The sequence below is a fragment of the Aspergillus pseudonomiae genome, assembly GCF_009193645.1.
Source record: "Aspergillus pseudonomiae strain CBS 119388 unplaced genomic scaffold BDV37scaffold_36, whole genome shotgun sequence".
In the NCBI taxonomy this organism is placed as follows: domain Eukaryota; kingdom Fungi; phylum Ascomycota; class Eurotiomycetes; order Eurotiales; family Aspergillaceae; genus Aspergillus; species Aspergillus pseudonomiae.
Genome location: NW_022476028.1, coordinates 183944 through 198829, shown reverse-complemented (window position 1 = coordinate 198829; position 14886 = coordinate 183944). Strand labels below are relative to the sequence as shown.

At 51.4% G+C, this 14886-nt stretch overlaps 7 protein-coding genes across 7 annotated transcripts; 3 read left to right on the top strand and 4 right to left on the bottom strand.

Annotated features, from left to right (window-relative positions):
- The first annotated feature begins 247 nt into the window (after positions 1-247).
- On the top strand, positions 248-2013 carry frdA (putative FAD dependent oxidoreductase). The gene has a single exon (XM_032078677.1). It carries the CDS (start codon positions 426-428, stop codon positions 1968-1970), a length of 1545 nt encoding a protein of 514 aa, XP_031941098.1. The 5' UTR covers positions 248-425; the 3' UTR covers positions 1971-2013.
- Positions 2014-2991, bottom strand: BDV37DRAFT_127392 (glutathione S-transferase family protein). The gene has a single exon (XM_032078676.1). It carries the CDS (start codon positions 2711-2713, stop codon positions 2057-2059), a length of 657 nt encoding a protein of 218 aa, XP_031941097.1. The 5' UTR covers positions 2714-2991; the 3' UTR covers positions 2014-2056.
- On the bottom strand, positions 2992-5323 carry BDV37DRAFT_294280 (uncharacterized protein; the record flags this gene model as incomplete). Its single annotated transcript, XM_032089606.1, has 4 exons — positions 2992-3880; positions 3958-4256; positions 4336-5157; positions 5250-5323. 4 exons carry the CDS (start codon positions 5321-5323, stop codon positions 3270-3272), a joined length of 1806 nt encoding a protein of 601 aa, XP_031941096.1. The 3' UTR covers positions 2992-3269.
- Positions 5324-5561: 238 nt separating this feature from the next.
- Positions 5562-6446, bottom strand: BDV37DRAFT_283457 (SDR family oxidoreductase; the record flags this gene model as incomplete). Its single annotated transcript, XM_032087294.1, has 2 exons — positions 5562-5959; positions 6014-6446. The coding sequence occupies 2 exons, from the start codon at positions 6444-6446 to the stop codon at positions 5562-5564; spliced, it is 831 nt and encodes a 276-aa protein (XP_031941095.1).
- Positions 6447-7972: 1526 nt separating this feature from the next.
- Positions 7973-10192, top strand: BDV37DRAFT_283456 (nucleoside phosphorylase domain-containing protein; the record flags this gene model as incomplete). The annotated part of the gene is made up of 1 exon (XM_032087293.1): positions 7973-10192. One exon carries the CDS (start codon positions 7973-7975, stop codon positions 10190-10192), a length of 2220 nt encoding a protein of 739 aa, XP_031941094.1.
- A 329-nt stretch (positions 10193-10521) lies between these two features.
- BDV37DRAFT_249286 (SLC26/SulP family anion transporter) lies at positions 10522-14015 on the bottom strand. Its single transcript, XM_032082062.1, has 3 exons — positions 13155-14015; positions 12945-13090; positions 10522-12883 (listed from the first exon to the last, which is right to left on the bottom strand). The coding sequence occupies exons 1-3, from the start codon at positions 13453-13455 to the stop codon at positions 10799-10801; spliced, it is 2532 nt and encodes an 843-aa protein (XP_031941093.1). The 5' UTR covers positions 13456-14015; the 3' UTR covers positions 10522-10798.
- Positions 14016-14841, top strand: BDV37DRAFT_249285 (uncharacterized protein; the record flags this gene model as incomplete). The annotated part of the gene is made up of 1 exon (XM_032082061.1): positions 14016-14841. A coding segment is annotated over exon 1 (215 nt), but the record flags the coding sequence as incomplete, so codon positions are not given.
- Between the last annotated feature and the right edge of the window lie 45 nt (positions 14842-14886).

Here is a 14886-nt window from a genome sequence, read left to right as displayed (position 1 = left end):
TATTTACGTTAAAAGAGGAGTCCTGTAAGTGTATACTGAGGTTTTAAACAGAGTAATTACGAGATCGAGACTATAGATTCGATGTATACCTTCTGATGTGGATTTCCTAGGTATACAACTCGTGGTACCATCAAGGGTATACAGTTAGGGCAAACCACATAAATTGAATGCCTCAGGCCAACCAGAATAGAGATTCCCCGCCGGTCACATTAATTAACCTAAATATGAAATAAAATAAACAAAACATGGAATGACCTGCATCAGAACCGTGGGTGGCACGGAACAAACGAGATCCGCGCGGGTGGAATGATGTATGCATCTGATATCGTACGATTCTTGTGCTCCCCAAACCAGCTCAGCTCGTATATTATATTATCCATGCCACGACACCAGTCATAACCCCCCTCTATTTCGCCAACTGGAATATGAATCTACGTCCAATCCAATTCCTACTCCACCCTATACAAAACAGTATTACCAGATTCTTGACCACAATGACCACCTCAGCGTACCCGTTGTCGTCACCACTAACACACCCCCAGCCCGTGATCGTGGTTGGCTCCGGACTGGCCGGGTTATCAGCCGCGACGCAGCTCATCTCACACCAAGTCCCTGTCATAATGCTCGACAGGGCCGATAAACCCGGCGGGAATAGTATCAAAGCTTCATCGGGAATAAACGGTGCACCGACGAGGTTCCAGTCGGGGGATGCCGATGACTCCCGGGAGCTTTTTCTCGCCGACACGGTCAAGTCGGCGGGAGGTGTCTTCGCGAATTCCCCTGCTGAGGAGCATAGACGGCGGGAATCGCTTATGGCCACCGTCACGGCTTCGTCTGCTGAGGCGGTGTACTGGCTCACGGATGAGAAAGGCGTCGACTTGAGCACGGTTTGTCGGTTGGGGGGACATAGTCGCCCGCGGACTCATCGGGGGGCCGGGCAGCGGCCGCCTGGGATTTCGATCGTCAGTGCGCTTTTGGATTCTTTGAAGGCGAGTTCGCTGTTTCAGCTGCGGTCGGGGGCGAGAGTTACGAAGGTGTTGCGCGAGGCGGATGAGGTCTTGGGGGTGCAGTATACGGGTGGGGAGAAAAGTGAAGCGGAGGATGGCACTACAACGACTACGCTGAATGGGCCGGTGGTGTTTGCGAGCGGGGGATTTGCTGGCGATGCGCATGGACTGCTGGCCAAGTATCGGCCTGATTTGGCTGGGATACCTTCGACGAACCAGGCTGTGGAGGGAACGCAGCCGCTCCTTGAGGATGTAGGTGCTGGGCTGGTGGATATGGAGCAGGTTCAAATCCATCCGACCGGATTTGTGGATGAGAAGGAACCCTCAGCGTCTGTGAAGATTCTTGCGGCCGAGGCGCTCCGTGGGGAGGGTGGAATTCTCCTTTTGGAGAATGGGAAGAGATTCGTGAACGAGTTGGAAACTCGCGAGCACATCACGAATGTTATCATGCGCTCGGCGAAACCATTGGAGACAGATGCGCGTCAATGGGATGTTAACCTTCTCTTGGATGAAGGGACCGCTGCCGCCTTGGGGTCGCATATGGGATTCTATCTGTGGAAAGGGCTGATGCGCAAAACCACCGTGCATGAGCTTGGCTCATCGATGCTCGAAACTGTCAAGACATATGCAGACATTGTCTCGGGAAAGCAACCAGATGAGTTTGGCCGTACAGCTTTCGGGAACTGGACTCTGAAGGACGTGACGCCGGATTCGGTGGTCTATATTGGCAAGGTCACCCCTGTCACCCACTTTACGATGGGAGGCGCTACGATTGATGAGCGCAGTCAGGTGTTGGATAAGGATGGAGCTCCCATCAAGGGCCTCTGGGCTGCAGGAGAGGTAACCGGTGGTCTACACGGTCAGAACCGCTTGGGAGGGTCGTCACTGTTGGAGTGTGTTGTCTTTGGAAGGATAGCGGGCAACGAAGCAGCGGCCTTCCATAAGAAGCACTACGCTTCCTGAAGTATGGTTCTTTGTTGGCAGTGGAGTTTTATTGCTTTCTAGTTCTTACTCATGAGCGGTGATTAGTATACATTTATGCAGGATTATTACTTTTTCGGCGGGTCGACCCCCAAAGCTAGCTCCATCTCGGGCTCACACTTCTTCATAGCCTTCTGATACGCTTCCCTCTCTGCAGCACGCTGAAGATACTTGACCACATTCTCATACCCCTCCAGACTATAGGGGAGCCAGTACCGCGCCGTAGTGAGCACAAACATGACCATCACATCCGCCACCGTAAACTCGCTCCCAGCAAGCCACTGGTTGTCACGTAGTCTTTCATTGAGGGCCGTGAATGCCTTCCTAAACCGGGTATTTGTGATAGTCATAGGGAAGCTATCCGGACTGATGTTGAGAGAGCGCAGCGACATAGACTGCATGACGGTGGGCATAAAGGTGCCGTTGGACCAGTGCCACCAGTATAGGAAGTCGGGATAGGCTGGGTGCGTCGGGGGCAGAAACAGCTTTCCCCCGCCATGCTTGTGGCAGATATATTCGAGACATGCGCCGCTCTCGGCCAGCGTCAAGTCGCCGTCCTGGATGATGGGCGCCGTCTCCTGGGGGTGCAAAGCCTTGTACTCGGGTGGGGCTAGGAGTGGTGCCCGCTTGTACGTCTTCAGCTCATAGTCGATAGCCAGTTCTTCACATAGCCAGACAACACGCTCTGACTGGGAGATGTGGAGATGGTGAACCGTGAGAGTCATGATCGTAGGATTTTGTGGGATGCAAGCGTGGTAACTTGAAGTTACAAACTAGTAGCTTATGGTAGGTATTGATCTGAAGATATGACCCGGAAAGGTGGATGAGTGGGGAGCCATATTTATACGCTTCCACACAGCTGCCAAGGGCCACTATTCTCCTTCTGAGCCTATCCCCGGCACTTGAGTTGACACTGTGTTAGTCTGATACGCTCTAATTCATAGTGCTCATCACGATGGGGCCAGGGGCCGGGCTTAACGGATTTTAGGGCATGCCCACAGCCGAACCTTCCGTGATCCGAAGTGGTCCATGAGATAGGCATCTCGCAAGAGGTTCCTCAGCCGTCTGCAAGTTATGTAGGTCAACTTATACAGATCGACCTGTGACTCCTGACGTGAAAGTGTGGCTATGCATTTGGCATCCTCTCAAACTGCCCAATCCTCTAGGAAGGCTTCATCATGTCGGGTTCTGTCAAATATTCTTTTTGGTTGCCTTCTGTATCAGGAATCTCTAGCTCTGCAGTGTGAGAATACAGTAGTCTTGATGAACTCTGACAGGTCACTAATCAAACGTCGTGGGTATACTTAGTACCTCGTCAAACCACTGATCATCCCCCAAATCCATCGACTGCATCCAGGCTATCTGATCCAGGTCAGGGATTTGGGAATTGTGACTAGGTACGTCAGGGTTCCTCGCCCTAAGAACATTCACTTCCTGCATCGGACAAGTCATGTCCCACCGGGCTTCCGCCCACAGCCGGCATCGTGTTAGCAGCTTGGATATATAATGGAGTAAATGGTCGTTGCATTGAAGCTCTGGCTGCTGGCTGCTCTGATCCAGTTTCTGTAGCATAGAGTCAATCGTCGAGATGAGCGGAACTGCGTTCCGCACCGCTTGGCAGTCCCATTCGGGGTCTCGGAGGGTCGAAAGATATTTCAGCAGCGTGAGGCTCATGATCATCTGGGACCAAAAGTGAAAGGGTTGACCGATGAGTTCAGAGCAGTGGATGGCGCCGAAGCTGTCCAGCCATGATTTGATGTTTTCCACCGACTGCCATAGGCACTCCAGGCGTTCGAATCCCAGTCGTCCGCTGATATTTAGAGGCTGTGTCATGGAAAAAGCTAGTTGGTTTATGTATAGTTCGACATATTGAGCGTGAGTATAGAGAATGTCTATCATCATCATGGAGGCATCAATAAGTCTGTAGAGAGGATACTTTGCCAGGGAATGTGCTAGAAAAATCGCTGACCTGTTTGAGGAAGATCGCTCGGGAATGAAGACCTGAGCTCTTGCAGCTGCTTGCGTAGCGTCTTGAGATACAATAATTGCGGAAGTGAGATCGTAGCAGGAGCAGTCCCTGTGTGAGCGCATTCTGTGTCCTCCCGTTGCCGGACATTCTCCGCCTTTTGCTTCAACAGTTGCAAGCGTACTTGCGAGACGAACAACTTGTCCGTAGGGCTGGGTCCATTGAGTGTGAGAATGTGCAGTGCCTCTTCCATTCTGGGCGTCCAATTTAAGGCATCTTGGCGGCCAAGGTGAGACGAAAGACTACGACGGTCATATGTTAGGTATTGGTCTTAGATGTAGTATTGGTCAATAATGAGGCTTTAGTAGGGTGCATGCGTACTTGGAACTCAATATGAAACATGCCAGTACTGCCCGCTGCTTTTCGAATAAGCTACTCAGCGTTTCAGCGTTCGGGTGTTGGCTCGGCTTCTCAGCTTCTCCCTGGGAGATAGCCATCATGACTTGCACGTCCGGTGAAGATGGTTTGAACAACCGCAGATCGTATACCAATGATATCGCGAGCATCATGAGGCGAGAAACTAGATCCGCTCTGCCGAGAAAGGGATCGGTGCTCCAGGCAATGTACGTCAGTAATCCCAGCAGCATATCAATGCTGGACTCAACCTTGAGCAATGCAGACGTGAATATGAGGCGCTTCAACTCCTCAACTTGAATTAATCTCTCCTGGGTCGAGAGGGTTGTGACGGTGTGGATGGCTCGTAACAAAAAAGGCCTGTTTTGGCGCAAATCGTGGGTCGTCGTCTCAGTAAGGTCGATGAACGGAAAATATGGCAGCATTCGGGCTCGAAAATATTCCAACTGTTCATCCGGCTGATCCGGTGGTGAAGCAGTGGGAGATGCTGCATAAGAACGGGACTGAAGTGATGGATTTGGGTACGTTGATACAGTGGCACTCGACAGGGCTGGTCTCGCACTGAAATCTGTCCTCGGAATGTTTTCTAAAGCAGCATTCGACGTAGAGAGGGGCTGAATAGCCTCAGCCAGTGGGCCAAAGGAACTGGTGAAGGTTTGCATGGCAGCCAGTAAACTCTCCATTTTGTCCTCTAGTCGAGCGATCCGCGCATCGGACTCTTCGGCCATGGGAACATGACGCCTGCGAGCCGACTCTGTTGGTTGACACTTTCTCTTAAGACGGAGACATCTGGAAAGACAATTAGCTGAATGCCATCATCAAGGTCTAGTCAGGTCAACCTTTCACAGTCGCTGCCACTCCGGGCACGCACACATCGGCACTTTGCCTTGTAGCAGTTTGTACAAGCACGGCCATAGGTGCTGGAATTTCCGATCATCGGGTTGAGTCTTTCCATATTACCGATTAGCAGTTACAAGCTATGCCAGAAGTCTCAAAAGATGACCCAAGTTGATGACATTTAGAGTCTGCTTATGTTGGTTATACGGAGGAGAACACGGACTTCCGTCCCATTTAAATGATGACAACGGATTTCGGCCCCCGAAATCCGTTTTACTAGGGTTGATATACACCACAGCACGATTGGAACTATCTTACTAAAGAAAAACTCAAAATCATGTAAAATTCCCTCGACATCAGATTTGATCCAAAGCTGACTCCCGATTAATCATCCAAGTAAAAAGCCGGTAGGGAAGAAAGGTGTTGCATAACCAACTAAGAGTCGAAGCCTGGCCACGTCGAATGAATATGCCATGACCGTTGAGAACATCGTCCACCACGTTCTTTGCTGCGATGTCGATGTTCTGTTTGTTCGGATGCACCATCGTCTTCTTATGACGATCAATGACCGATGCGATCTTCCGGTACTGCGAACCGGGGGGCAGCTCCAAGTCTGCGATATTGTTCGGGTCGTTCCCACTGGTCTGGACACCGCCGAGGATGACGGTGACGACGCGCACGCCTAGAGGAGCCATCTCCAGACGCAGGGTCTCGGAAATCCGCGTGCCAGCGCTTCGAGAGCTACTATATACACCTATTCATCAGAGTCAGACCGCCCTCGCAAAGGAAGAGAGCTAGGAGAACGGACCCGCCCATGCAAACACCATTTCGCCCGACACCGAGCTGATATTGCACACGACGCCTTTGGCCTGCATGAGCATCGGGGCGAACGCCTGCACCATGGCAACAACACTCCACACATTTGTATCGTAGACCTTCTTCGCCTCGTCGAGGGAGGCGTCGAGAAGCGGCACGATGGCGTTCACGCCCGCGTTGTTGACCAGGACATCGAGTCGCCCGCCCGTGTGTTTCGCAACAGTCTGTGCACAGTGCCGAATCGACTCGACTGATGTCACATCCAGCTCGAGGATCTCAACCCCGTCATAATCCGCCAGCGATCCGGCTTTGGCCATGTTGCGGACCGTTGCAAAGACTTGGAAGCCTTTCGCGTGGTAGACTTTGGCCATGGCCTCCCCGAACCCGCCATGGCTGCAGCCGGTGATCAAAACTGTTTTAGACATGTTGGCGCCTGCCAGTGGTATGAAATGTGAAAAATGCGTCGAGTTGGTGGCATTACTTAGGAATATGGGCAACGTCTCATTTATAGATGGTGAATTCCGGATTTCGGCTGCCAACGCCGTGTGTAGTGATACGGCCCAAACACCGGAGCGGAGGAAGAGTATCGACTCCCACCGGAGACTCGTCCGTATATCATTGTTCTAGAAAACTTGTAGAATGCGTGACCAGACGTTGGACCATGTGGCAGACACGTCTTGTATGGGACTAGCGAGAAAGATCCGCGGCCGAGGAGCGGGTTTAGGGCCAGCACGCTCCTGTTCGATGGACAGCGTATCTACATGTTGAAGTAGAAATTCTCAGTTAGCTATCTCGATTAGATGTTCCGGTCAGCTGCAAGTTGTATAGGTCAATTTGTTCAGATTCAACGGTGTTTCCTAGCATTGTTGCTCTAAGCTGGCCCGGAGATATAGTTCTATATTGTATATATTTCTCTTGTATCTATCCAGTTTCTTGAAGAATTTCTTATATTATATTCTGTGAAAGCTTTACAGTCTGCTATATACTAGTACAACGTTAATCAGTTGAATATAAACTGTTAATAATGTCGGGATTTCCAAAGCAAATCTCTTCCAGCCTGGCTGCTGATCTCTTTAGAATCTGCTATCTTAGATCTTCTATATGCCCTAATTCCCCGGAATCGGTGTATATCGAAGCCTTCTAATATGTAGCTAGAGATCAGCAGCAGAGCAAGACGACAGCCTCCACCCAACTTTGGCGTGCATATACAATAAATCCTGCCAGGGCATGTCCACCCATCTGATATAACAGGATAATGATTGGTTAACTACATCTCCCCACAGCATATAAACTCAAGCCTTGCCCAAGCTAGAGACCATTCATCATCGATCGGGCACCTTGGGTATTACGATCTACATACCTGGTATTTCCACCCAGCAGCCTTGTCACGACATTCAGCCCGGACATGAACGGATGATCGGCAGAGAGGAGGAAGCAAACCCCTCCTCGCGTAGACAAGGCTATCCCTGCCCAGCTTTGAACTATGCTTGTCAGGCACTGCAAGGCTCTCTCTCTCATCCCCTCCTCGCCTGGTTTCTTGCGGCTGAACGGCCGGGTCGGGGCGAGTCATGTTTGCCCCTATCCCCACAACCCACGAAGAAGCAAATGGGACTGGCGCAGACAGAGTTTATGTGGTGGTCATTTGCTAATACCGAATGCTACAGTGATTAACTCAGCCGAATTGCTCGCGCTAGTTGCTTAGTTGGTCAATTATAGTCCCGGTTATAAAGGATGGAGGAATCCCCGAGCGTTTGGGGATCGTTCGAACGGCTCCTCTTCCTCCTCCACCGGATGCGACGATCGATCCGCAAGGTGGTGGTCAGGTTCATATTGATTTGGTACCGAAGAATCATCATTTGATTTAAAAAAAGAGAGAAAAAATAATAATAATAAAAATAATAAAATAATATTAAAAAAAAAAAAAAAAACTGATTTCCACTTGCTTCCTACCATGCCTCCTCCACCAGTCGCCAAACCATCCCCATCGCAAGCCGACTATATGGTCGGTTGGATTTGCATCATCCCCGAAGAGTACTATGCAGCCCTGGCAGTCCTGGACGAGCAATACGACTCGAGCCATATCGTCCCTGGCCAGGGCGATCGGACGTCGTATGTTTTGGGCCGCATGGGAGAGCATGCGGTGGTCATCAATGTCCCGGCAGCGACTCACTACGGCGAACTCCACGCGAGCACGACTGCCAAAAACATGAAGAGTACATTTGCGCGGATCCGATTTGTCCTCCTCGTGGGAATCGGCGGGGGCATACCTTTAGGGCGTGATCTCCGCTTGGGCGACGTGGTTCTGGGGACTCGTGTGATCCCTTATGCGTTCGGCAAAGAAACGGACTATGGCTTTGTGCGAACCGGCCAGATCTTGAGTCCCCCGCAGACCCTGTTAACGGCAATCACCGGTCTGGAGGGCCGTCGGAGATCCAGGGCAATCGATCTTTCTCGGCGGATCGAGAGCATCGGTGACAAATATGGGAGCGGGCAAAGCGACTATGCCCGGCCAAGCGAGGATCGACTCTATGAATGGAGATACACACATGAAGGGAGAGATTGCGACTGCCTGAAGCCTAAAGCGGAGCTGATTAGTAAAATGCATCCACGCGAGCAGCGACGGGGTGACCTCGTTCGGATACATCAAGGCAACATCGGAACGGCAAGCGTGGTGATGAAGAATGCAGACGTGCGTGACAGGCTTGCGAGGCAGGAGAACCTGGTTTGCTTTGAGATGGAGGCAACTGGGGTCATGTCAAACGTCGCTTGTCTCCCCATTCGGGGAGTTTCCGACTATGCGGATGGACATAAGAACGATGCCTGGCAGCCGTACGCTGCGCTAGCTGCAGCCGTATGTGCCAAGGAGCTTTTGGCGATGATGTCCCCAAAGCATATTATTTACTCGCCGCTGGAGCTGGATGGCCCGGAGTTGGAAAACTATGTGACGGGCGCGATCGCCAGCTCTTCCCGTCATGGCGATGATGTACACCTCATACGGCAGAAAATGGAAGCGCTGATGGATCGACATGAGCTCGTTGAAGAAAGATTGGCCCCAGAGTTAGATAAATTGAAAGATATGTCCCGTGCAGACCTTAAAGAAGTGAGGGACAAAGTGAAGGGCCTGGAGGGGCTGCAAGAGATGGTGAAGAACTCCCTGCGGGATCTGACGGTGCAAGTCGAAGAACACATGAACCTCCACCTGGAGAAAGATTTTGTCACTCGAGAAGAGTGGCTGGAGCTCAAGATGCAAGTGGATCGCAACACCTCCAAAGTGGAAGATTTGTCCAACATCACCCAGGGGGCGCTGACCACCACGGAGCAGCTGTTGGGTGATCTAAGCGGAAGGCTCGATAATCCAGAGCTCGCCTGGTTCAGCAAGTGGGCGGCATATGCGAACCAATACTATGGCCATCTCGCAAATGTCGCCAGGGCCTTTAATAAGGACAAAACGGGACGAGTAGCCGAGGATCATGAGCAGATCACCACGACTCAGGCTGGCAGTTCCAGGGGACCGCACCAAACTGGAGAAAGAACCCAGCCGGCTGCAGACTCTACCAGCACAAAAAAATGGACGCTGCCCAAATTCAAGGGGGCTTCAGATGCCTCCGATCACAGCCCATCACGACTACTTTCATTCCGCTTCGGACGTGCCAATCCAACCCCCTCATCATCGAGATCTCCTACCACGTACCAAAATGGCGAGGATAATACGGGCAGCGGCCGCTCTCGGTCCCCTGCTTCCACCGACAGTCTCTCGGCAGCATCGAGCCCTCCCCCAAATCAAAACCAAATGCATCGGGATGCGGTGCTCCACCGAACTGGTTCTTCTCAAGCTTCGGCTCAGACAAACGTGACGGTGCCCACCCAAACAGAACATGTTTCTACCTTGACAGATCGGAGCGACACATCAGCTGCATCAACCACTTGGGGTCAGATCTTATCCCGGAATCAGATCGTTATTCCTCCTGTCCACGAGAGCAGCCCAACCTTGACTGGCACTCCTCGCCAACCAACGCACCCACTCTCTCCGGCAAATCGAAACCCAGAGCAAACTTCCGAGCACAACATTGAGGAGGGCGATCCAAGTAAGCAATCACTGAGTGAGAAGATATCAAAGTTTGGTGGTGGTGGCGGTTTCATTCGTCCAAACCGATCTGGCAGAGAGAGATAGTAAAACATGGCCGATCAGTCAAGCCTAAGGTAGACTAACAGCGGCGTTATTGGAGGTGTTTGCATGAAACTTCGTCACGGGTTGTAACGATCGAAAACTGTATCTTGACCCTCTAACCTCTCTTGCCTTGCAACTTAGCGTTATTTGTAGGGAGGTTCATGCTATTATAGGTAAAGTAAGGATGTCTCATATGAAACATGAGGTTGTAGACCAAAAGCCGACGAAAACTATGCCGTAAGCTCGGAGTCGGTGGTACCTAATTGGCACCGCTTACTTATCGGAAAACAGTTACGGCACTCTTCTCGAGAGCCATTTTAAACTGAAAAGAGCAAAGTTTTGAAGACTGCACGTATATGGATGACGATGTATATGTGCATCAAGAAAAGTCTATATATATACACGAAAGCCAGATGTCAGGGGGGGGTATATGTAGGTGCCTATCAACGATTCCAACCAACTTCAATCAAAGCAACACAGTGTAGGTGGACTCGCTTGAAACAAACATTATATAACAGAAGTCAAAGGCCCTTCTCGAGGCAGTATAAAGGTGGACTCCGACCAGGGAGTATCATATGTGGCAAAACAAAGTAAAAAAAAAAAAACCGACTATGCATCAAGGACATTCATGGTAGGGTCCAGGTCCTCGCCCGCGTTGGCTAAGGCGCTCTGCAGTGCACTCGTCAGGTCAATGTGGAAGAATGGCCGGTTGAGACCCTGCACCATGGCGACTCGTCGGCGACTGCGGTAGGCCTTGCTGTCCTTCAGGTCCCGTTGCAACTTGTCGTCCTGGGTGCTGCTGGCATCGGACGATTCTTCGATGCCGTGGGTCTCACGCTCGGTGGTCTCGGAATGGTGCTTGAGGCCATGCTCGAGGTCTTCGCTCTTGATAGCATGCTGGGCGTGTTCGTTGTTCACCATCTCTGCATGAGCTGCAGCAGAGGCACTACCTTCGATCTCAGCCACGCTGAAAATGGGCTTCCACCTATGGAACCCTTCACCCGCATCCGGAGATGGGAAGCCGAACCCAGCTGCGGCAAGGGCTCGTTTCGTCCAGCGGTTGTTAATATGCGCAAAGTGCCATTGCACAGTCTTGGGCGAAGCGTAGAGATCGAGTTGGTTGCGGACATCGATGAGGTTCTGGACGGAGGTCACATCAACATTGTTGACGGATGAGAAGTCCAGGATGACAGCCTTCAGGATGGGCAAATGCGAGTGGTCTGCTTCGGACTTGCCCTTGCGAGGGCCTGGATTATTCCATGGCCGATCACCCGGTTTACCGTAGGAGAACGGATTGGTGCGACGAGTTTGCTTGAAAATAGTCTGGACCAGATAATCGGTGTAGTGATTGGCATTGGGGTAGTTGAATCCTTCGGAGAACCGGTAGATGAAGATACCAGGGTAAGGTTGCTGCACCTCCACGTCGGGATTCGATCCGTCCGTGTGGTTGATAGGCAAGAAAATCGACCGACTCAATCCGTCTTTGTCATCGCTGTCAGAATGGGGGGAGTTGGCAGACCCATATTTCCCATCATCCTGTACCAGGTGGTCACCAATCACTGAGTGAATCGTGACTCTTCCTAAGAATTGGCCGCGGGCCTTGGCGACGCGGAACAACAGAATGGCAACAGACACACAAACGGTACAGTAGATGCCGATCTCAATCGTGGTGAAGATGGTCACGATCACGCCGATAAAGAAAATGATGGCATCCAGGGGGGACACGCGCCAGAACTGGTACACGGTGTTTGGTGGGGTGATGAGGTCACCGACCGCATGAATAATGACTCCAGCAAGGGAAGCTTTCGGGATGTAGAAGAAGACCGCGGGCAGAGCGTAAATGGCGAGGAGGACAACAATGGCAGTGATAACACCGGCGAGTGGGGTGCGGACACCAGCTTTCGATTTGATTGCAGTTCGGGAGAACGATCCAGTCGCAGGGTATCCACCAAGGAACGGCCCAAGCAAGTTCGACACACCGATAGCAACCAGCTCCTGGGATGGATCAATGGTATAGTTGTTGACACGACCGAAGGATTTCGAGATCGCAATGTGTTCGATCAGGAGGACAATAATCGAAGCAGGCAGCTCGTTCGCAAAAGTCTTGATGATCCTCGCATTCACCTGCGGGACAGCCGCATGTTGAAAACCACGAGGAACGCTGCCCAGGAGCTTGAATCGCGGATGATCCCGTCGGTGCAGGTTGACCGCGGCACTGATCATCGTATAGAACAAGATCACAAACACTGTCCGCAAAGTCGAAACGAAGAACCAAACCTTGGCGTGACGGGGAAACTTCTTCGCGCCATAGTTACAACCCGAGCGGATAATGTACAGCATCGCCAAAGCACTGACACCCATGGCGGCATCAATTTTTGCGGTGGGAAGATACTTGAGGGTGTTGATGATAACCATGTATGTAGAATCTTTCGTCGAAAAACTGGCCGTCTCTCCAAGCATATCCTTGACCTGGCCGGAGCAGATGTTGATGGCAGAACCCGTCATGAAAGCAGAAATTGCCGGTAGAGGAATGAAATCCACGATGAATCCGAGTCGGAGCAGGCCCATAGCGCAAACGACGGCGCCACAAATGACAGCCAAACAGGATGCGATTACATGCGTCTCGACATCCGGGATCTTCTTCTGCGCCTCGGCCACTATCGTACCTGTCAGGGTAGACATGACAGCCACCGGCTGGACAAGGAAGATACTAGATCAGCAAGAGATCCGCTGACATGGACACAGAATGACTTACACCAATGGTGATATCTTTTGAGGTGGCGAAAAACCAATAAATGAGAACACCCATGAACGAGGAATAGAGACCAAACTCTACCGGTAAGTTTGCCAGTTTAGCATAGGCCATTCCCTGCGGAACCACCACGGCACCGACCGTGACACCTGCATTTCAATCAGTATGTGGTCTACTTGTAGATCAAAGCAAGCGCCAAGGAAAGGCTCTTACCGGCAATCATATCTCCCAGAAGCCATTGCAAGTTGTACCTCGTAATCCACGAGAGGAAAGGGAATAGTCTGTAGAAATAGCTGCCTACCTGAGCCCAGGAAGGGCAGATCTCCTTCAGCCATTCGGCGGACGTGGGTTCGGGCTCCAGATAGGAATATGTGTCAATGGTGCCGACGGAGAACATCGACTCGCCCCGGGTGACTGGGTCAGCACCAGCTCCCAAAGGGTCACGATAGGGGAGCTTGATTCCCAAGGCCTTGGCCACGCCGTGGCCAACTTTGGTTTTGAGATCGCCCGACATGGTCTCCGGAGTTGATGTAGGATTGGGGCGGGACTGCCCAAAGTCTACCACTATAGATCACCCCGTGGTTCTTCGGAATCCAGGAAGTATGAGGTCAAACAGCAGTAGGGTGACTTGGAAGAAGGCCGGATGGAGGAAGGAAGAAAAGAAGAGCACAGAAGACGTTGATAAGAGAGGCTGATGTAACACTGTGTTTAAACAAGGTCCATAGTCAGAGCCTGTGGAGAATTGAATATCGAGGAAAATGCGGCAGAGTGGATAAATTTAAGGTGAAATGACGGGACAGCCAAGAGCGATGTCGTGATCCGGAGCAGGGAAGTCGAAATGTTAGCTTCCCACAACAGCACTTTAAAATCCCACTAATTCTGCAGTTGTTTAAACCGAATCGAGAGATGTAATTTAATCTTAAATCACAATACGAAGCAAGGAAAAAGAAAACATGGGATTATCAGAGGCGCGAGAGGGTCAGCCAGCGTTCGGTGGCGTAGGAACCTGACGTCCACCGGATAAAGAAAGATGATCAGGAAGAGGCAACAGAAAGGCAATACGGGGAGGAAAGTTCGGTTAAGTAAATAAATTCTCAAGTGATCGACTACCTTAGATAAGTCAGGCAATTGATGGCAGGGGGGGTAGAAATGTGGGTGGATATCTGCCAAACGGTACGAACAATATGGAATCGATCAAGGGAGATGATCAAACGGGGATTGATAATCACTGATGGTAATAGCGCTATCCCCGTTCTAGGAACCCAGAGGAGAATGAGCTTCATATGGATTCCGAGTAAGAAATGAAATCAAATCAAATTAATCCAAGGAATTTGGACCGAGAGCATCCCTTGCCATTGGGAGCGAGCATGGGCACAAACGCGCAGCGATGGGGCACATGATCCACTATGGATCGCCAAGGGCAAAAGTCCTGAGCGGACGCAACTCAACATCCTGACTAGTGTAGTATGTTGGAGGTGTATCAAACTTGTCGGAGAGTGCTGGCGTAAGAGCCGTTTAGGTGGACTGGTTGACGAGGGCCTGGAAGCGAGAGATGACGCCGAGCCGTGGAGCAGGGTTCCGCTCCTGGTTACCACCCATGGACGATCAGTATCTGAATGGCAAAAGTCAATCGGCTTCTGATGTCTCCTCTGACTCTCCAGGGTATCTGGATCACTTCAGACATGAAACCTGTTCGCAGACTCTCCACCCGTAGTTTAATTTACCCATGCGGACAGAGTTCACGTATGGCTATGTCTCTACCGCAAAGCTTCGAGGAAAGAAACACCACCACAATGTTTGATATATTGCCAAGAGTGACCGCCCACCATGAATGAGCGAGCTTGCAGAGGATAGACGAGCGCAAGCAGCCAATGGAGAGCTGCCCGCGACATCATCCGCCGCCGACCGGACTCCACCGCCGGCGTCCAGCCCAATAGGAATCGCG